Source organism: Pholis gunnellus (genome assembly GCF_910591455.1).
Source record: "Pholis gunnellus genome assembly, chromosome: 13".
Lineage (NCBI taxonomy): Eukaryota > Metazoa > Chordata > Actinopteri > Perciformes > Pholidae > Pholis > Pholis gunnellus.
This window is the reverse complement of record NC_136540.1, coordinates 23,193,541-23,216,038: the sequence shown is the minus strand read 5'-3', so window position 1 is coordinate 23,216,038 and position 22,498 is coordinate 23,193,541. Positions and strand designations below refer to the sequence as shown.

The following is a 22,498-nucleotide window of genomic DNA, read 5'->3' as shown; positions in this document are numbered from 1 at the left end:
GTTAGAACAGTGATTGACTTTAAATGTCTTTTGGCACTCGGGTAAGGGGATGAGGGTGCTCTTTCTTATGGAGACTCTGGTTAATTGTGTGTTCATTTAGCTGCATAAGTATATAGTGTCTTTCATTTTCTAAGTAATACATAGTGATATTTCTTAAACTGCCTGCATTGGAGAAATACGGGGTGAACTTTTATTTATCAACTTGGAACACCAAGCAGCTACTTCATAATTGACCCTTCACTAAGCCCTGCCCCCACTGATACCCTGTCAAGCTGTCAGAGCTACCACGGAGCCCACACTGTCACTAAAAAAGTTATTTCAGAATGAAGCCGTGCATGAAAACAAGTGAAAAAGATAAACGTGGAAGCTAAAGCCTACAGATCACAGCGTAAAAGTGAAGCACCACATCACCTGGAGATCGAGACAAAAGACAATGACATTAAGGAACAACACTGTTCCCGTAGTAAAGCCGGATCGGTCTTTATTCACTGTTACAATCATACTTCCAGACGTCATGTGAACAGCTGTCCCAGCGCTCCCTCCGCACAAGACCACCAACAAATGATGAGGAGAATGGAATGATTGCCTTCATTAACAATGTGCCTGTTATGCCTGATGGTAAAACTGTTAAAGTACTTCTTTGCTTTTTAGTCTTTTAAATTGCTCAGAAGGTGAAATGTAAAGTCAGTGAATAACAGGTAAATAACACTTTTAAATAAGTATATTTCTTTCTTTCTCTGTCTTAAAACCACACTATGCTTGACTCTGTTGTTGGTGCTTTTACTAATGGGCTGGGATGGAATGCAATCAATTTGACGGTTGACGTCATTATGTCACCCTGATGTGGATACTCAAAGCCTGATACATAAGAGGCTCCTCCGTATTCAATAGAATTTACTTTGTGAGATTATCTTAATAAATGACATTAATTCAACCTGTATTATATTATTTGCATTGTATTCAAATAATTGAAAACATATTTTACTTGACCTGCTTTATATGAAAAATGTCTTCTGCCCTGATTTGGAGCTATTTAATAAAATTGACTTGACTGACTTGAGCCCCTAGCCTGGATGTTGGAGACTTCAGAGAGACACCATGCTAGGTTTGAATACAAATTTCAAACTGTATCTACTTTTCAGATACATTTCTTTCAAAGCGTGACAAATGTAGGTAGGGTTAATGATTTTTCTCAAGTGTATCCCCTTTTATAAATGTCAGCTCTCTGCTGCTACCGAGCGACACGTTTAATTTGTGAGTTCAAGAAAGAAGGAGTTCATGTGACATTCACCCTCAGCAGCACTGCTAACATACTCCCTTGTATGTACAACAGTATGAGGCACCGCATGGCATAACCCCCCCTTGTTTGATCAGTGTAATGGGAACACTCTCTGACTTCACATGGTAATTATACGACAATGGAAATGTACTTCATGATTTCTAAACTGGGGTTGAGGAAACGTTCCTCTCGTATACATTTCACTGCTTCATAAATGGTGAACTATGGAGTGCATTTTGGCAGCTGGAAATTATATGAGACACGATTATGAATTATGCTTTGAGAGCGTGTGAAAAAGTGGGTCTGGATGTGTCTATTATTATTCCGTGCTATCATTTTGCTCCCACTCTGGTCCACTCTGATTCATTTTTCTCATTAATTTACTCTGTTCAAATTTACATAATACTTGTACCAAGCCTGTGAATTTTCTTTTCTGCATAATTTAACAATGGTTAACTAATTTATGATGGTGCAACTATCCAGTCATAGCAATCTAATCATAATTGTGCTTCCTGTTTTATCATGGATTACAATTTGCGTAGAGAGAAAGACAACAGTACATCACACTTATCGAAACAGGCTTTGATTGTGAGTGGCGGTGAGCGGTGTTTAATGCAGCGTCTCACTGAACGCATGGCTACACTCTCTACAAGTCGGCGCTGCACTGATATGTGATACAGTTGGTCTGCAATCCCATGTTCACGACGAGCACACCGGGGTTTAATAGCTCAGGAACCATAACAGCTAGTCCTGCTGCCTCCATTCAATAAACAATCAACACAGCCCCTGAGCTCGCTTATACCGTCCAATTATCCAAACGTTGCTCTGCAGATCCTCAAATTGCTTCTTATAACTCTTGAGAGGAATTTACATTTTTATTAAATTTCCATCTTTCCTTGTGTATTTTTTTTTTCGCCTCTGCACCTGTGATCTGCTTCGTCACCGCTCATTGGTCTCTGCCCCGCAGCTTTGGGTGGTGAAGTGTTGGTGTAAGAGCTGCCTTTGGGAGATACACCCCATGCAGAATATGGATTGCATAGTGAGTCCGTTTGCCTTTGATGCAGGAGAAATAAGATTCACTTTTCATTAATATTGCATTACACAGATTCATATATTTTTTGTATTTGATACATTTGAAACATTTGCATAACCCACCCCTGGACACATACCTCCTTATATTTCTGTTTGCATAGAGGAGAACATTGTGTATTTTCCCCTTAACATCTATGTATGCCTATGTATATTTGAATTCTACCTTGTGAAGTCTGCACCAATTCCCCCAAAACACAATGAAGATTAAATTAATTGATTATAAGAGAAAAGAGGTGAGAACGCATGACATTTTCTCTACAGCATCACTTACGCAGTGCTGCACATGGGTGAAATTGGATCTGTAAGAAATAAGTGTAACCCCAGGGGGGGGGGGGGGGGGGGGGGGGCAATCCTCATCCAGAGCAGGGAGATAGGGAGAAAGAGAAGGATGGGGAGTTGTAATGGCCCTGCCAAGTCCCCAGCAGCAGGGGCTGAGTTTGATGCATTAATTGGGATGTGAAGCTTATTCCTGCACTGTGGCCTGTCCCTGCGGCAGGGAAACCCTGATTGCTGTTGGTAAGAGTCGACTGAATGAGCGGAGTAACCCCCCCCCCCCCCCCCCCCCCCCCCCCCCCCATGTGGTTCATCTGGACAAGTGCCATGATCCGAGACTCATTATTTCTCTTATGCTGGAGTGTTATTCCAAGTATCAGTGCTGTGAGGTAGCCTTTTAGACAGATAAACAGAAAGATAATTAAATAAGCTGTATTTAAAGGTGCTAAATTGAGACCATTAATATGCAACAAACAACTATTTTCTCTGTGTGTTCATTAGGCGGTTACAGTAACATCGTCCCGACCAACAGTGCAGAAAGTGTTGCTCCCACGCTCCGGAGTTCCCCATCCGGTGAAACACCGTTGCCGTCGTTTGAGCTGTTAGCACCGTTAGATGCCAGCCGCCGGCTCAGCTGTCGCCATGTTGAGAGGCGCGCAGAGGATGTGCTCCGAATTCCGTATTGAGCACCTGTAGCCGGGTAGCCTCACTGAGATATCTCTTTTACGGATGGTAGGAAGCCACAAATGGCCGCAGCATTTGGAGGCATGACTGTTGATGCCGGAGCTCGACGTCCTGCGGAGGAGCATTCCTCTTCGCTGACAAGAAGAAGAGACAAAAGAGGAAACTGCGAGCAACAAACTCCACTCGTGGGCCAGGCCACTCTTCATTTGTCCATGCCAAATGCGGAAGAGACTGCCACTGCAGAGGGAGGCTGCACCTCCAGGGTCACCAGACGACCTCTCACTACTGAGGGCGGCTGCCTACAACTATAAAATCTCTTTGATTTCTATAAAGAGTGGGAGTCAAAGTATCAATACCAACAATTCTTGCTCTCATGAAATGCAAACATTTAGTATTTTTAATAGTTAACACAAGCTTTTAACTCTTCAATGGGTATTTTTTTCAAAGCATTCTTACATCTCAGTGAGCGCCAACCCGGATTTCAATGTTGATTTCTGGTTGAAAACTGGTTGAAATTGGGTCTGAACGCTTAAGACCTATTTTCAACCGGCTTAAATGCGGTTACAATATCAACGTGTCACAAAACACCAATTTGTATTAAAATATTGATGGTTTGTTCAGTTGTAGGTTGAAAGAGACACGATATTGGTTACTTTGAACGTATTTCTCCAAAGTCCTATTACACTGGCCGGTGATATGTGGTCTACACGAAGACGTGATTTCAACGCATTTAATGTTTCATATAAAACGTCATCAATATGGAACTATAGACTGTGTGCTGTCAACAAGAAGCTCCCAGAACATCGTAATGAGATCAGAGCACATTCTGTCACCGGGATTTGCAATATTGGCAATACCGACTATTTATAGACGTTGATTGAACGTTCACGTTTAGACCAGATTTCAATGGGATTTGCAAGACTACAATTTTTCGTCCTCTACATTGTGCTATTAATAGTATATCTTCATTTTAGAGGGTTACTAACAAACCACATCCACATTTATCAGTTGGAAGCCAATATTGCAAATCCCGGTGACAGAATGTGCTCTGATCTCATTACGATGTCCTGGGAGCTTCTTGTTGACAGCACAGAGTCTATAGTTCCATATTGATGACGTTTTATATGAAACATTAAATACATTGAAATCACGTCTTCGTGTAGACCACATTTCACCCGCCAGTGTAATATGACTTTGGAGAAATACGTTCAAAGTAACCAATATTATCGTGTCTCTTTCAACCTACAACTGAACAAACCATCAATATTTTAAAACAAATTGGTGTTTTGTGACACGTTGATATTGTAACCGCATTTTAGCCGGTTGAAAAGACGGTGAAAATAGATCTTAGATGTTCAGACCCAATTTCAACCAGTTTTCAACCAGAAATCAAGGTTGAAATCCGGGTTGGTGCTCGCTGGGTGAGGTGTCCTCATCAGTCCTAACATCCTGTCTTGGACGTTGTCCAAGCTAGCTTCGATGTTCTCATGCTTCTTTTAAATCCACTTTTCATTTGGGAGTAAATTAATCTTTAATTCATTACACAATACAGCCATGGGGCATTGTCTTGAATAATTTAAAACTAGGCTGAGGTAGGTATGTAGGTTGCATTGCAATAGTGTCCAAAAAATGATTGCCTCTCGATTCCACAGGACATTGATTGTGTATACTGTGTATTATAAAGAACAACTGATGTGTTATTTGATGCAGAGCAGGGAACTCCCTCTCTCTGTGGATACGGCTGGCTGTCACTCACCGTCGATCAGTGCATCCACTCTGCAGGTTACAGAGTAGAGACGAGAGAAAAAGGATCACCTTGTGTCTTCAAAATGGTGCCGTGTCCTTGGGTGGAGAGAAAAAAAAAAAGAGATGTCTGGTCAGCTCGATCACATTCACAGTGAATAACACTGAAACGAACATTTGAACGAACATACCGTCAACATGTCAAAGTGTAAAAACAGATAGAAAACCAGTCTACATGATTGAATGACTCTTAACTGCGAGTATGAACTTATTGAGCAAACTGTGTACCATCACCCTCTAAATGGTTCACTTGCAGTGCTGGATTCTTTAAGGATTAATAAAAACTCTCACCTCAGAAGAGAAAAAAAAGTCACAGGAAACAAACAAGCACAATTTTGACTTTGGATGTCAGCAGGAAAAAAAATGAATGATTCAGTCATTTGATCTGCATAAAACTGTCTGCATGGCCTCCTGGAATATGCACCTACTTTCTCCCAGTCTATTCACCTGTGCTGTTATATGTATGCAAAATACATATGCCAGTCTGTCACGGCCTAATAGTCCACCACATATAGCACATACCTTTAGCTCCATCTGCTGGATGGAGAAGAAACCAGACATTGATTGACAGAATACTAACCAAAGAGTTTATACAAAGACAAGATCAGCATCGTACTCTTGACAGTGGTAATGTATTGGCATGTGTTTTAGTAATTGTAGCTCATTTGACCTCTGCTCTGGTAAAAGTGAAGTGGATTTCTTTATTAGGCCACTAAACTCCATATACTGTGATACAGGTCTGAGGGTGGACAGTGGTTGTGTAGAGCCCTTCTGACTGCCCATAATGAATTGGTCATTAACTATATATTGTATATTGGTTACGGGAGCCGACTTACATGTATCGGGCTGAAAGAACTTCTTTAGGAATTGTATTTGATGGCAAAATTTTGACCACCTTTTTTGTGACTCCATCATGGATAAAAACACATTTTAAACAGTGAGAGTCACGTTGTTTAGTTAGTTAATTTTATATTATTATATTTTATGCATATATTGTGCATATTTATATTTAATATGTTTTACTCTGCAATTTGTATTGTTTACCTATATAAATGCTGCTGTAGCTAAATAATTAACCCTTGTGGGATTAATAAAGCAACTTTCTATCTATCTATCTATCTGTCACAAAGACTTACCAACAACACAGGAGCACAAATTACATCATCAAAAAAGAACAAAAAAGGATACTATAAAAGCCACATACTGTATAACAGCTATCACTCAAGAGAGTAATGCAGTAAACAAAAAGTGAAGCAAACGAAATTCAATACGCCTTTTTTTTTTGCAGCAGACATTTTGACATGTCACTGTCAGAAAAGCACAGGTGTGAGTAATAAAATGAAAGTGGAATTCCGTTCAGCTGCTTCAGTTTCAGGGTCCTGGCCTGTGTCTGAAACAAACTCCCCATTGGTGCGCTATATTTACCCTCCACCATTCTTTTTGAAGTCTTTGCACTATATACTACTAACCTATATAGCATACTGTTTTTTTGCAGTTTGTATACAGGATATCAAGACAATGTTCTTAGAATGTCACTGCCAATTCAATTTCAACAGCTATTTTTCAGTTTTCCTAAATGTTTTTGGTGTTCCACCACCATCCAGAAGAAAAGTGTCCAACAGCAACACACTTAAAATCAAGTACTTTTTTCTAGTCTGCACACTGACTTTTGTCACTTTTCCTGTGCATACTCTAAAAACCTGCTTAGAATTAGTGTGTAGTCTGGATATAGGACACAGAGTGAGTGTAAAATGGATGAACTGTACAGTTCTCTCAAAATTCAAAGTGACCATTACATGCACACTACTTACACTTCCAACAATCCCACAATGCAATGCTTTGTATTATATTACAGTTAGGATGTGTCTCTCTATCTGTCAGTGAAGAGGGCCAGTCCAGCTTATGGTGCCCTGCTGCCTCTCAGTCATGATGCTAAGCTAAGCTAGTCACCTGACTCAAGCTTTATAATTAACAGCGTTTGAGCAGATCTTCCAAAGGTTTACTCTGCTCAAAGACTGTTGCACGTTAACAACAGCCATTCTGACAATTCATCTGCATTCTTCTGTTGCTGCCACCGCTGCTGCACAGAGATCAAATCTCCTGGGAACCGTTTCAAAAATGAAATTGACTCTGTTGAATAATGGCCTACTGCACTGAAAAGATATTTTTTTTTAGTGCCATATCTGGTGGAGCTTCAAGTTTGTCCTCTCAGCACTGTTTTACCCATCCAACTTCATTAATCCTGCTTTGCCAGACGGGCCCCAGATGTTGCGTTCGAGGACATCCCACGGGAGACTGAAGTTTGCCTTTTTCCCAGCAGTGATTTTGGGCTTTGAAGGTGACCTGATAACGTCGTTCCAGCTGGCAAAACGCGAATCTGACGACCTTGGTTGCTGTCTCCCCGCACAAGCTGTATCGCTGCTATGACTTTAAAATAAACTTCTAATTCTGCTATAACTAGTATTCACTAATACTTATACCATTAATACTCATATGCATTTTTTTGGCTGACTATTAAAATATGTTGTTAAAACAGTCAGACATTATAAACCAGTAACGCCGCCAGAGGATGGCAGTAGTGAGCAGTGTGCGCTGAATGCTGTGCTTTTATAATAGATCTACATAATATTGGCCTCTATATATAATAGACCGTATGCCGAAGTTTATTCTGCAGGTCTGACTGATCCCGAAACGGTTTTGGACCATGAAGCATTCCACGTTGGCAGCGCCGTGAGGAATTACACATTTAAAGTCGCATATTTTAAATGGAGTTGGGTGGCATGAATTGATTGCGTTAGGAATACCACCAGGATCGTGTCCGGTCGTTCGTGGCCACGCTGGCTGCTGCGAGTGTGTCACGGTGACGCGCTCACGAGCTGCAGATTCATGAACGCGCGTCGTCCCTCTTTTTTTTTTTTGCATGGATGGGATCAGCGAGAGGGACACGAATGAAAGGTAACCAGCTTTAATGGCTTTTCCCCCCATTCACCGTGGCAGCGACACGGTAACCGGCGTGTCAGACGGCGCAGAGCATCGATACGTCTTGCTTTATGTCGGCGTTTGGTGACGTTAAAGCCCCGAAGGACACTCGGATAAAAGGACCGCAGCCCCACACTTTAGTTCGTCACGAGTAACGGTCACTAACTGAGAGTGTTTGTGTACCAACGGTGGCGAAGAATGGTCCTGTTCAATGAGTTTCAGTCCATTGTCATGTGTAATGTTGTCGAATGCACTCTGTCTGTGTCAGGCCTCCGTCAGAGAGGTCAACTCCAGGGAGTTGAAGTGTGAATACAGTGTATCATCTAAGTTGAACACTGAGCTAAATGTTCCTGATTCATGACGGCAATGGATACACTTGCATGCCATTTGAGGTCCTCGTGCTTCCTCGTATCGTTATATATTTGAAAATAAGAGGATACAAACCGCGTCGTCATGTGAGTTCCCTATTGGACACCTGATATCTTCGGGGTTGCTGCCTAGAGACCCCCAAAACAGATCGAGCGCGTTAGAGCAGCAACTTTGTATATATATGACGAGTGAAACATAGACCAAGCTGCGGGTCGAGAATGTCACTTTATCCTGAACCTGTGGCGGATGATGGGGCTGGAAATATCAAGGTGGCTGCTGGGGGTCAACTGACTAACACACGGCATCATCGTGTGCGCGCGCGTGTGTGTGTGTGTGTGTGTGTGTGTGTGTGTGTGTGTGTGTGTGTGTGTGTGTGTGTGTGTGTGTGTGTGTGTGTGTGTGTGTGTGTGTGTGTGTGTGTGTGTGTGTGTGTGTGTGTGTGTGTGTGTGTGTGTGTGTGTGTGTGTGTGTGTGTGTGTGTGTGTGGCTCCAGATGCCACTTTGCTATGAGAAGAAAGTTTGTTCTGTTTATTCATGAAGACTTGTCTTCTAATTCATTTATACATAATTTGTTGTGTTCAAACAAAATACCATTCAACTGCCTTTTATCTACTCGTCTCAACCCAAAGTGTCCATGTGCTAAATATCTGCAATTTTCAGAATGACCAATCATTGTTTCTGTAATTTATTATGGTGTTTTCTCTTTTTTTTTAGGTCGGTGTAAGGTTTCCTCCCCTCTGTCCTCGTTTTCTACAAGCAGCAGCCTCACAGATGAGACAGACCGAGCTTCCAGCCAGCAAGAAGAGAGCTGTCAGGAGTGTTTGTCCTCATGGAGAACATTTAATCAGCACCGCTCAGCCAATTCTGCATCCTGTCTCTGCAATCCCAGTGCAAACAAGTAGTTAATAACCTCTACTTTTTAAGAAGAACAGTCCCAACGGCGCAGCTCTCACTTCGATTGGACCCCAAAACAAGACTCCACTGAATCCACGACTCAGAGGAAATAATACTTCTTCTTTTTTTCACCCCGAAGTTGTGCGTCTGTGTTTTCGGAACCGAGTGCAACCATGGGGGCCACAGGCTACGGCTATTATCGAGCAGCCGTCTTCTCCTGCATGTTCATCGGCTACGCGCTGTACTTCTTCAACAGGAAGACCTTCTCCTTCGTCATGCCCTCTGTGATGGAGGAGATCGAACTGGACAAAGATGACTTGGGTGAGAGAGTAGCATCTTTTCTTATTTTGTTTGGTTAAGTAATATTTGCTCAAGCAATCATTGGGTCTGTAACGAGGCTGTTGTTTGACAAAAACACTGCAATAAATGCCTAAATCTGTCTCATTTAGCTTGCTATCCAAGCACAGTGCAAAGGCATTAGCATGCAGTGTGGCAAACTGAACGGCCACCAGCCGGTTCGCCCATTCTTTGATGTTTTGGAATTGTCACCCTCACCCCAAATCCTCCCTGCACATGAACCGTGTAAATGTCTAATACAACACGTTGCTATGTTTGTTGTCTGTTAATTCCTACTGGTTTGATCTGATTGGCAGTGAAATGACTTAAGTCTCATCCATCTTTGGTTGCCTTTGTGGGTACGAAGCTACAGTCTCTTTCTTTGCACATTGTTTTTTAACAGTAACCTTCATTGTGTCTCTCCAGGTCTGATCACCAGTAGCCAGACCATGGCGTACGCCATCAGTAAGTTCATCAGCGGCGTGCTGTCGGACCAGATCAGCGCCCGCTGGCTCTTCTCTATCGGCCTCTTCCTGGTGGGCGGCATCAACGTGGCGTTCTCCTGGTCCTCCACCGTCCCCATGTTCTCCCTGCTCTGGTTCTTCAATGGGCTGGGTCAAGGCTGCGGCTGGCCCCCATGTGGAAAAGTTCTGCGCAAGGTAACACTGCGCCGCCTGCCACCTCATGCGACGCAGATACCCCTACTCAGTGAAATGTCCCGCTCTCGACACGCAAAGGCCGCTCGTGACGCCTGCGATTAGTCCGAGCAGCTGGTTGAAAGGGTGTGAACCCGGAGTGTGTGGTGATATTGGCAGCGGTGGTAGTTTGAGAAATTACAGGGTTACCTAACAAACTGCAAAGGCCTCATTCACAACCAGATTTTGGGATCATAAAGCTCTGGAGAATGGCTCGCATCGCATGCAGGACTCTGAAAAGAAACGCTCTTTGAGCAAAGCCCGACTCATTCTGCTGTTCTGCACTCAGAGTCGACCCGAGAAGCTGCCTTAAAAGTAGCAGTGCTCAAAACGTGAGGGAATAAATAGGCTTTGGCATGCGTTCAGCGTGCTCGAAGGGGATCAGATTACAGGAGAAAGTATTTTTAGAAGATCCTCAGCAGATCTTTCTGAAAGGAAAACAACTTTGACCAAACAGTCTTATGATAGCTCCAAGTCTTCACCAGTTTGCCGTGGCTTCTGTAGCTCCTGTTCCACGGAGCAGAGTTAACATCTGCACACTGTGGATCGACATGGTGGTGATTCAGCCTGGGATTCTCGAGTTACTCTGTGCGCGCACACACACACACGTGAGCACACTCCCACAGCGGATGTGGTGAAGATGCAACAGTTGCTCTCCTGCGAGTAGCACCCCCCCCAAAAAAAACCTAGGGGACACACTATATTTTATCATGCAGCCATAACAGGGCACCCCAAAATATGATGCAGTTTGCTGCAGCAGAATGGGAGATAAACCGTGGACAGACGCAGAGGTTCACAGTCATTCACAAACTCATGAATCAGAGTGATCGCATGATTCAGCGTGTTTCTGACCATGACCTGTGGGTTGCTGCAGGAACGTGGAGCATGGAAAGCAGCCGACAATGCGTACAGTACATGATGGATTAAAATGACATTATTTAAATAAGTCTGCATTCTCTGGGGTTTGAGGCATCCTCTGCTTTGCTTTCTCTTTGCGTCTCTTTTTTCCACCAGTGGTTTGAGCCCTCCCAGTTTGGAACATGGTGGTCTGTGCTGTCCTGCAGTATGAACCTGGCCGGGAGTCTGGGTCCGATCCTGGTCACGGTGCTCCTGCAGTACTATGACTGGAGGACTATCCTGACCATGTCGGGGATCTTCTGCGCCTCCTTCTCGGTTGTTTGTGTGGCGTTCATAAAGAACGAGCCAAAGGACGTGGGCCTGCCCAGCATCGAGCCAGCGGCCAAGAAGGGGGCTAAGGGAGGTAAGAGAGGAGAGGAGAGGAGAGCCAGCAGGTTTTTACAGTGGGTGAAGAGGCCACTTCCTGTGTAGCTGAGGATGGTTGCCTCAAAGCATGTGAGTCACATGGTGCTGTGTTAGCTCCCAACATCCCAACAACATCCACACTTGCAATATTTGCAATTAGTCAAATGCCTGTATGACAAACGTCTGGTAACTGACACAGCATCCAAGGGGCCTGTTAATACTGCAGTGTGAGGAGGTTTATAAGAGCTCACTGGGATGCATTTGAATAATTAGGACCTCCTCATGTACAAATACATGGCTGAATTGAACTCATGCCTTATTGGTTTTGTTTAATTTCCTCATAATCAACAAATAAGTAGGACTGACCATGCAGCTTTACAGTGACAAACATAAGACCGGGAAAAACAAATGCACATCAGGAGCTGGGGGGAGCAATTAGAATCAAGTCATCTCGAAGCAGGTTGGCCGACTGAACATAAATGAAGTAAGGTAACGGTGCCAACAGCCCAATTAGTGCACACTATGGGCAAGTCAGGGTTCCCACGGTACCTGGAAACCATGGAAAACATGGAATTTATTTTTTCATTTTCCAGGTTTGGAAAAGTCATGGAAACTGAGTAAAAGTGAACACTTACATGGAAATTGAAACAGTTGTCCTGGAAAATTTTATTGGATGATGTGTAAAATAGTAATAAAATGAAACTATTGAGCACAGAATTAAGATGAGTTTACATGTGAACAGCTTTTACTGTAGATATAAATGGATGATCCCATGTTGTAGAGCATGCTCTTGGCATCCTATCTGGTATATTGGATGTTGGAATTTGATGCAGGCAACCTGGTGATATGGACTTTAAAAGTATAGTTTCGGATTGGTGGACTTCGGGAATAATAACCGAGAAACGTTACTCGCGATCTCAATAGAAGGGTCAAATACATGCATTTCCCAGCCAACACGGGAGCCTTGACATCTACAGTGAAACTTCTTATGCAAGTTTATCCTCAAATGTAAGTAGCTGTGTTTTAACTGTGTGGTAAACCTGGGTCTACCACACTAGGTGTCCTAGGGGGTTGTGTGTGTGAGGGGATGGGGGCGGAAAGCTTCAGGGGCCTATAGATCATCACTTAATATGGTACCTGGAAAATCAGGGGGTAGCATGGAATTTTTTTTCAAGGCAAGTGTGGGAACCCTGCAAGTGCTACAGGAGCTAACAGGGTTTACCTGAGCGGCAACCGGAGGGTGGGCTCCATGCTTCCGTGATGACGCCGTCTGGACTGTGTTATCAGCTGTAACCACCATATGAGAGCAGTGCAGAGTGGCAGCAATGAGCTAACCAGTGGGCGTGCTCACATGTACTAACATGCACTAAAAGCACACGCTGCTGGCTAGGACTATGTCAACAAAGCCCAGAGAAGCTCAGATAACGACACACACACAGAGGGAGAGTGATTTAATTCTCTGCTCAGGTAGACATTAGTCCACTAGATCTTTACATAGCAAATAGTGGTTTGCTGCTGTATTAATGCTCTGAATGTTAAATACAGCTCCTTTTAAAAATCTTCACAAATTAACTCTTATTTTTAAGCGTAAAATGCAACTCCAGAAGTAAAACTGACGTAAAATGAGAGGTTTTCTGAAGGGACTCTGGCTCAACCACTTTTGTCCACAGGGACCGCCAAAATAGTAGCTTTAATTATGATGGAAAATATTTGTTGATTGGACTTGTGGTGTGTTTCCAAATCCATCCATTTTCCGCCGCTTATCCGGTGTCGGGTCGCGGTGGCAGCAGGCTGACCCAGACTTCCCTCTCCCCCGCAACATGTTCCAGCTCATACTGGGGGATCCCGAGGTGTTCCCAGGCCAGCTGGGAGATATAATCCCTCCAGTGTGTTCTGGGTCTTCCCCGGGGTCTCCTCCCAGTTGGAAAACCTCCAGTGGGAGGCGTCCAGGAGGCATCCTAATCAGATGCCCGAACCACCTCAGCTGACTCCTTTCGACCCGAAGGAGTAGCGGCTCGACTCCAAGTTCCCTCCTGATGTCCGAGCTCCTTACCCTATCTCTAAGGCCGAGCCCGGCCACCCTATGGAGGAAACTCATTTCGGCCGCTTGTACCCGCGACCTTGTCCTTTCGGTCACGACCCAGAGTTCGTGACCATAGGTGAGGGTAGGAACGTAGACCGACCAGTAAATTCATTCCAAATGACAACCATTATTGCTAATTAACCACCTGAGTGTGATGGATTACAACTACATACACAGTCACAGCTGTAACCCCTAAACCCTTATCACTATGCAGATCAGGCTGAGGAGGTCATTAATAATAATTCTGATCCTGACATCAGTAATATCCTCCCACGTGCAGCCAGAGCAGTTAGTACCTCATCAATAACAACCACGCTCTAATTTTGTGTTCATAGTTAAATATAAATCTCCTAATCCATCCCTCCTTCATCTGTGTCATTGTGGAAATTTGGGAGGGGACTATAAGACTTTTATTAGACTACCCCTGAGTAAAGATTAAATTCAGTAATCCCCCCCCTGAATTTAATCTTTCAATCCTCAATCTGTTGAAGATGGCTGTGTGGATGGCTGGACATTCCTAGAGGGTTTTTTTTGACACCTTTAATAACGTGCAAATTAAAATTCTATTTATTTGTATTGTGAATTTGTGAGTATCACTGGCATGCTGTGTAGAGTAAGCTATTATAATAGTTATATAACCCACACATACCAGTACCCTTACTGCATACTGTGCTGCGTGTATATCGACCCATTGCTGATCTCTAGGTTATTTGACCGTGTTAACATCTATCCCCTCCCCAGGCAACAGTGAGTGCACCCTGAAGGAGTTCCTCCTCTCCCCTTTCCTGTGGGTGCTGTCTCTGGGCTTCTTGGTGGTGTTTGGGGTGAAGACAGCTGCCACTGACTGGGGACAGTTGTTCCTCATGCAGGAGAAAGGCCAGACTGTTCTCATGGGTGTGCATTTTCTTTTCTTTTTTTTAATTGTCCATCGCCTCTCACTGGTTTTACACTCCATCTGACTGGTTAGGGGTGCTGACATCAGCTGCTTTGTTTCCCACAGGGAGTACCTACATGAGTGCCTTGGAGGTGGGGGGTTTCGTGGGCAGCCTTGCAGCAGGGTTCCTCTCTGATCGAGCCGTAGCTCGGGTGAGTAACGGAGCTTGGCTAGATCAGGCAAAACATGACTGGGATTATTGAGCGGGGTTCCGTACCATCCTCTCTTTGACTTCCTCCAGCAAGGCTTGGGCACCCACGGCAACCCTCGACACAGCCTGCTCATTTTCATGATGGCCGGTATGTGCGTGTCCATGTACCTCTTCAGGGTCACCATCACACCTGAGATGCCAACGGTAATTGCAACTTCATTTCTTTTCTTCACTTTCTAAAATGCTTGAAATGGACATTACAGGGGCTCCTTGTGTTTGCACAGGAGGCTCCTCTTTGGGTCCAAGTCCTTCATCCTGTCTCTGTCCTTGTTGGTGTATCAGAAAAAGAGGTACGCTCAAAAATGTTAAGGATTTCGTGGGTATAAAAGATGTGCTGTACTGAATCTTAGGAAAGTGTTGGAGAGCACTGTGTTTTCTCATTGTCACACACAGATCTGGATCCTGTTCCTTGGTGCTATGTTTGGATTTTCTTCCTACGGACCGATCTCCTTGTTCGGGGTGATAGCCAGTGAAAGTGCTCCTTCAAATTATTGTGGAACCTCTCATGCAGTTGTAGCTTTCATGGCTAATGGTAAATTCACATAAACCACTAGAAACACCTGTATCACTTGCTGTGTAGTATTCCAGCATTGACACGTTCGCATGACCAAACGAGCTTTCCTTTTGTTGCAGTTGGGGCTTTTATGGCGGGCCTTCCCTTCAGCACCATCGCCAAGCAACACAGCTGGGACATGGCCTTCTGGGTTGCCGAGGTGATCATGGCCGTGGCCACCGTTTCCTTCTTCCTCGCACGCAACATGCGCACCAAGATGGGACGGATCGTGGAAAAAACGGACTAACGTGTCTTCCTGAAATAAGCCAACCGTCGACGTCCTGTCATGTGACCACACAGACGGCATTCTCGCTCTGTTGACGGCTCTTCATACAGAATACTGCACAGTAATACAACGCCAATTAGACCTAACGAAACCATTGTCACACGGACTAACCTCGGAAAACAAACTTAAGATTCACAATCGGGTGCTTTAGTCTCACACAGATGTTTCCTCACATTAAACCTAGAGATGCTCCGATATCAGATATAGGTCTGATACTGACTCAAATAGCTGGATATCTGTGGCTAGAGGACGATCTGGTATAGGACACTATTATTAAAATGAATAACAATTCAGTACATTTTTATATCCATATTTATTTGTAACATTCTGAAACAAACAAAGCAATGTTTAAGTCAAACCTGGTGTTGCCTTGCACATAAAAGAATGATCCCAGTCTCTTCCACAGTGAGGCATACAGCTTATGAATTAAACACTGGTATCGGATCGGTACTCTGTATGCACTGATACCCACAGCCCAGGTATTGGTATCGGGACTGAAAAAGTCGGATCAGTGCATCCCTAATTCAACACCATGAAGATGGCAGATGTAAACTGTTCATCACAAGCTAATGTTTAAAAGAGATAAAGTGGATGTGTGCTGCTGCTGATATCTTTCCTTCAGTGGAGTTCAGTTGGATGTAACCTATTGAATGTTTACTGATGGGCCTGTGTATTCTAGACTATTATTTGTCTAGGTATATGCACCAATGTCGTGTCATGGTCAAAACTGTAAAAGGCTCATTATTTCACTAAAATGAAGTAATAGGAGAGCATGTTATTTTTATACACAGTGTGCTGCATGATCCAGAATGTCACTGATGCAGACTTCTTGGGCCATGTGAGCTCGTGTGATCGGACGTGTCTTTAAAGATAGACGAACATCAAAGTACAGGTGTTTGATCACTGCCACTGTGGGTGCGTACAGAAGTTTTGTGTATACTGTTAATGTTCTCATCTCGAAAAAAAATCTGACTTTTGACAACTCCAATTACTGGTGATTGTACCATGGACATCTAATAAATGTGAAGTTTACTTTGTTTGATTTAACTAGCAGTAGTTCAAATCTGTCTCTTGCTTTGAAAATAACTCGTTATGAAGCACACCTTTGCTTCTTTTCTTCCTGTTCTTTCCTCTCTCGTCTTTTGTTTCAAAGGCATGACTGTTTGCTCAGCTCGACAGATTATGCGCCTGAACTAGCGACCGTATATCTTATCGTCTCGTCACATGATCAAATAGAGACTTGACATTCGACAATATCGGCATACCGGGCTGTCGACATTGCAAATCTGAATAGGACAAAGATACCAAAGACATTATTCATTTATTGAATAGTTTTATTTGTAGTTTATTTATAGTTTGTTATGGTTTGTGCAGAATAAGCTTATTATTTTGTTATAGATTGCTACTGACTATTTTACCAATAAAAAAACTAAACAAAGAAAACCGGAGCTGGGTTTGCCTTTTTGAGAAAATTGTATCATTTGGAAATTGAGAGGGATTATTCCTCGAACACAGTAATATTTTTGAAAATGGCAAATGGCATCGCTTGCTGATCTGCTTTCTCTCCGGGGCCCCCTACGCCAGGGTTTTTATATTTATGCCCCTGCACATACCCATATGGACATCTGGAACATGTTCCTCTGACTGGGAAAGGATCCCTCCTCATGCAATTTCCAATTTAAGTGATGGGAGGGGGAAAAAATCAAATCCCTGTAATGTGCAAAAATGCATTCCATTGAATCTTCTGCAATCCAAGTGACACAAATGATGTGAGTGTCTTTCAAAGTTCCATCCTCTTTACTACAAAGGTTTGTATTGGTGTTACTCTCTGCTCCACTGCAGCTCTGCAGGGGAGCACTCCACAAAGAGACTTTTATTGACCGAAAAGACGAACTGTGGGAGGGAGACAGTATGTTTGACTGCTGAGTCCAAACATTAGCTTCAGGTGAACCCATAGAATGCATGTATGAAGGACTGTGCATTTTATCCCCCATCACTTGAAGCATCTGGAAGGGATCTCTTCATGGCGTTTTTCCTTAGCTGTACTTATAGACAGTTAGCATTTTAGCAACAGAAGCAAGTGGTCTAGTGGTTCTGAGTGAAACAAAGTGTAGCGTGTTTGCGTACTGTGTGATTACGGGAAAAAAAAACATCTGACAGCTCCACCGGGAAGAAGAAAACGGTAAAGTGAATCTTCCATGTACCTCCCTCGTAACTTTTTCCAACGACCAATCACAGCAGAGCCGGAAGTAAACGTACAACCGCTACTGCATCAGAGATACGTAATGGCGCACGTTATCGGTTTGTTTACTAACACGGAGGGTAAATATAATTGTGTGAAGGTGATGTCAATGCATCACAAAACTGGTCAAAGTAAAAATGCTGGGTGGGGGGAAACAAGAGCTGATAAACCGACGGTTCAGTGAGGAGCTGTCCGCGGTGCTGAAACTCTTCTTCGTCTGTTTGTATTGGGATAGTTTGTAAAGCCAGTGTTTTAAGAGTGGCTTAATAGGTGACGGGGGACATTTTAAATGATTTTACAGGGATTAGCTAAACAATACACGTGTTTCTGCTACTATGATGCTGGTGTACTGCTATGTTAGTGCTCTAGTAAAGCGCCACTACTTGGACTGAACTTAAACTCGTCCTCTTCACCTTGAAGACACATTTGCTGGTAAACCTTGAACAAAATGCAAATATTGAATAAAGCTTAATTTTACATGTAGAAATCTCCAATGTGTTGCACTTTAGATGCTTGCACATCTAAACTAGTGACATACCGCTTATAAAATCACTATCAATGCTGAATCTGGCAGCGAATCTAGCACTTTTTACATATTCTTTTTACTTTTTCGAATTAGCTAGATTTCTTTTTTTTTCTCCTTTGAACTTTTTAAGCTTTTAGATCAGTTACTGCAATGTTTCTGCGGTCTTCTCCTCGATCATCAATCAACACCTCAGAATGAAACAGCGCAACAACTACCAACCGAGTTTTATTGGTTTGTTGATAACAATCATTACACAGGTACATCTATAAACAAATAAAAGGAACTGCACACTTGTACTTGATACAGATATCTAAAACCCACATTAATATTGCTACTGCTGGTATGCATTTGACATCTCAAATAAATGTACATTTTGTCTGTTGGCCTTTAAGACGCCAATCTCAACAGTTTTGTTTTTTTTGATGGTTACACACCTCATTATCCTGGCTAAGAAAACAGATTCCATTTTTACCATCCTTACTATGTACCATTACACACTGCATATAGAAAGATTGAAAACCTTGTTTTTTTTCACAGCAGCTATACAAATTTATTGCGATGCTATCACAGAACAGAGACACAACCAACACACGCGATGCACAGTTCTGATAAGGAGAGCTCCAGTACTAGGGATTTTAGCTTTATTGATCAAATTCATTAAGAAAACTGCATGAGTACAAGAGTTAACATATAAGAACAAAGCTTACAAACATTCTAAAACACTGTTCTTCATTATAAACAATAAAACAATGAGTTGCCCTGTGACTTTGTCCATCCCCACCCCGGCACAGATTACATACACTGTCCCTTATAAAGCATATGGAATGTAATCCACGCGGACAAACTCCTCCGGTTGTTGCCCCAGCTCCTGTGAACGCCGTGTTTGGCGCCGACACGGTAACCTGTCCTGCACCCGCCCTCCTTCACATTTAAAACTGAAATTAAATCCACTGACAGTAACAACAACGACCGCGATTTTTTGTGGCGATGCAAAATTGTGGGATGTGACGAAATTCCCGTCTCCAAATTGACATTTTTTTTCTTTCATTAAAAAAAAGTGTTCTCTACAATCAAACTACTAAAAAACCTGTATTTAGAAAATAGTTGATAAAAATATTCCCCTGAATTGTACAAGAAAAGAGGTACAGGGAGCACTGGTAAAAGATGTGGTTTGAGAGATGTTATTCTGCCGCGTCATCTTTATCATCAGCTTCTTCTGTAGCTGGTGCCTGGAAAACAAATTTTAAAAGTGTTTTAGTTTCATTGCCCAGGAGATTGAGTGGATTTTGCATGTTTATATTTGATGCCTCGAGCATTACCTCTTCCTCGGCTTTGGCTTCTCCGTTCTCAGCGGGGGCCTCTGGTGCTTTCTCCTCAGGCTTGGCCTTTTCCACCTCCTTGGCTTTCTTAGGCTTAGCAGGTGCCTTCTGCAAAACAAAAATATTCATCTTATTAGTCAACAGCCGGGAGTCTAATAAACAAATCTAATCAGAGGTAATGTATACAAAAACTCACCTTTGGCTTAGGTTTGGCCTCTGCTTTTGCAGGTACGGGTTTCTGCTGTAAAAAAAAAAAAAAGAATAGTCAGCATTATGAAGTCAGTTAACGGCATGCATATCATCTGTCACAATGTGGGCTTGTTTGTACTCACTTCACTCAGCCTGAGAGATCTCCTCTTGGCCTGCAGAGAGAGTAAACAGACAGGGTGATTTTCGCGCTCACTGATGGGGTGTTACTGACCCCTGGTGGGTACACAGACTAACTGTTTTATTTATTTAAAAAATATATATCACAGATATGTAAAAAAACAAAAAAACAAGTGTACTTATTACTCACCACGGATTCTCCTCCTGACTGAAAGAAAAAAAGAGAAAAAAAAACAGGTTATAGAATTGTTCTGCATGTGCCTATGGTGAGTTGAGTTGGTGGGGGTGGGTCATTTAAGTATTAGTTATGTAACTAAAAAGTGGGCGTTTCCAGACAGAACATTAGCCTATGGCTGCACAGCTAGCTTCATACATGATTTAGGTTAGAACAACCGCTGTGATTGGCTGAGATATATTCTAAATCTTGGAACAATGGAGCTCGTAACCCTGGAAGAGCAAGAAGACTCACTTCTTAATCAGCATGTTTATATTCATTATATCGATTAGAAATAATTCTTAGCAACACATCAAACATGAATCAATGTGGAAGTGCATTTGTCTACACAACAATAAGGAAATAAGAAGAGCAGTTTGACCGGCTTATATATATAAAGTGCAGTTTAAACAGCGGCCTGTGGTCGTGCTCTCCCGGCTCCTGCAAGTGATTTGTCTGTACTGTAAAACTCCGGTAGAGGAGGGGGCGGACTCCGCCTCCCCGCGAACACATCCATTCATTGGTAATAAGCGGGATTGCCAGTGTACGGAGCGAAACCGAGCGGTGTAGCGAGCGGTTCCCGCCACGAATTTGAAAAGAGTCACTCCGAGACGCTCAGCGGCGACTCTGTCGATCTGGTAGCAGAATCTACTAGAACCCCCAGCAACAAGAGCAGGCGCTTTGCTGACGGAGGCTCGCCATTGCATAACCCTTCGACTGGCCTGAGCCGACAACACACATAAAGACACTCGGCTGACACGACGAACGCCTTCCAAGAAATGCTTTTTTTTCACCGTCGAAAATAAGGGCGGCCATTCATTAACAAAAACTACACATGCATGTTAGGTTTAGGGAAGGGAAATTTAACATATTATCGTAAAAAATATATATTTTGATCCACAAGAAAGCCGTAAAAAAGACTCGATGCCCACAAGAAAACAACTAGCTTAGCCTAAAAGCCAAACACCCACCAAATAACAGCCGCTTAATTAAAGTATACGTTTTCGAAACTTTAGTCGCCAGCGTGACGACCCCCATAGGATACAATCAATATGCCGCCAACTTTCTCTGCAGAAAAAGCAACCCGTCGACAGAGAAAACGACCCCGCTTTGTCCTACACTGCAAGCAAACGTATTTTATACACAATTGTAAATGTGCATTTCACCATTCCGCAGTACAAATATAAACCCCAGCACACGGAAAACACTTGGCACAAAGATAATCACTGCTCGAGAGAGATAGCACCGAGAATCGGCCACTTGAGAACATCAAAACAGACGCTACACGCCAACTAAACTCCTGTCTGCAAGCGGCGACATTGTACACATTCACCCGGAACAGAAACAACTACATTTGTAGCAACATTTTTAACAACTCTGATCGCTAGCTGTAGCGAGCCCGTTTTACAAATTGCAGTTGGGGGGTTATAATCGCCGTATTACTGAATGCATGAAATATGTCGTTCTACTCACTTTGCTCCTTTTAGGCATGGCTGGTTTGTGTGGGGTGATTTTTTTTTTTAAAGAAAAGAGAGCTAAATGTTGCTCAATACAGGAGAAAAATACAGTGGTATATTCTGGATAAAGCTGTACCAGTACAGTCTAATACAGCGCAGCGCGACGGTAATGTTCCATTGGAAGAAGAACTAGCTCAAACCGGATTGGATTCTCCCCCTCCCTCCCTATTCAAACCGTCATAGTTCCTGCATGATTGACGGGGCTATATCCCGCCCCCACTTCCCGGTGATTGGACGACCCAGTGGTCAGCAACGCAATTTCAAATCGAAGCTCCTACCTGTGTGGGTACGTCACACGTCAATCAACAAACGCGGCGAGCCATTTGTCTTTCTGTGCAGCCATCTGCTGTAACAAGGCAAAAATTGTCATTAAATCTTGACTTCCACCTCGCTCAGAAATCGCCTGTATTTCCCACCAAAATGCTACATTTTTACGCGCGCAAGTAGCTACTATCTTTAATACATGTCAAAAGCAAACCCATTATGAGCCTTTTAACACGAGTGATAAAAATAAAATGTGGCTATTTGTAGGCCTATTAGCAGAAGATTGAGAGAGGGGTGTGTGGCTCCCCCAGCCAAGTCTTTTGTATTTTAGCTTGGGGGGGAAAATGGCGACAGG

The 22,498-nt window shown here is 43.1% G+C and overlaps 2 protein-coding genes across 3 annotated transcripts; one reads left to right on the top strand and one right to left on the bottom strand.

Moving 5' to 3' along the window:
* Positions 1–8,053: 8,053 nt before the first annotated feature.
* On the top strand, positions 8,054–17,106 carry LOC306705294 (glucose-6-phosphate exchanger SLC37A4-like). 2 transcript variants are annotated; one of them, XM_079172014.1, is made up of 10 exons: positions 8,054–8,086; positions 9,194–9,694; positions 10,136–10,368; positions 11,419–11,665; positions 14,492–14,644; positions 14,751–14,836; positions 14,926–15,039; positions 15,123–15,185; positions 15,289–15,427; positions 15,529–17,106. In XM_079172014.1, the coding sequence occupies exons 2-10, from the start codon at positions 9,547–9,549 to the stop codon at positions 15,693–15,695; spliced, it is 1,350 nt and encodes a 449-aa protein (XP_079028140.1). In that variant the 5' UTR covers positions 8,054–8,086; positions 9,194–9,546; the 3' UTR covers positions 15,696–17,106. The 2 variants fall into 2 exon arrangements, with proteins under 2 accessions (XP_079028140.1, XP_079028139.1); XM_079172013.1 differs by having other exon boundaries at positions 15,120–15,185.
* Positions 17,107–18,708: 1,602 nt separating this feature from the next.
* Positions 18,709–22,007, bottom strand: hmgn1b (high mobility group nucleosome binding domain 1b). Its single transcript, XM_079172042.1, has 6 exons — positions 21,836–22,007; positions 20,339–20,356; positions 20,154–20,183; positions 20,018–20,062; positions 19,822–19,929; positions 18,709–19,731 (listed from the first exon to the last, which is right to left on the bottom strand). Exons 1-6 carry the CDS (start codon positions 21,851–21,853, stop codon positions 19,684–19,686), a joined length of 267 nt encoding a protein of 88 aa, XP_079028168.1. The 5' UTR covers positions 21,854–22,007; the 3' UTR covers positions 18,709–19,683.
* Between the last annotated feature and the right edge of the window lie 491 nt (positions 22,008–22,498).

Coding starts and splice junctions, on each gene's coding strand:
- LOC306705294 (XM_079172013.1), top strand. CDS start 9,547: ATGGGGGCCACAGGCTACGGCTATTATCGAGCAGCCGTCTTCTCCTGC. Junction 10,369..11,418: donor GTGGAAAAGTTCTGCGCAAG/GTAACACTGCGC, acceptor TTTTTCCACCAG/TGGTTTGAGCCCTCCCAGTT. Junction 11,666..14,491: donor CAAGAAGGGGGCTAAGGGAG/GTAAGAGAGGAG, acceptor TCCCCTCCCCAG/GCAACAGTGAGTGCACCCTG.
- hmgn1b (XM_079172042.1), bottom strand. Junction 19,930..20,017: donor AGGCCAAACCTAAGCCAAAG/GTGAGTTTTTGT, acceptor TTTGTTTTGCAG/AAGGCACCTGCTAAGCCTAA. Junction 19,732..19,821: donor AAGCCAAAGCCGAGGAAGAG/GTAATGCTCGAG, acceptor TTTGTTTTCCAG/GCACCAGCTACAGAAGAAGC.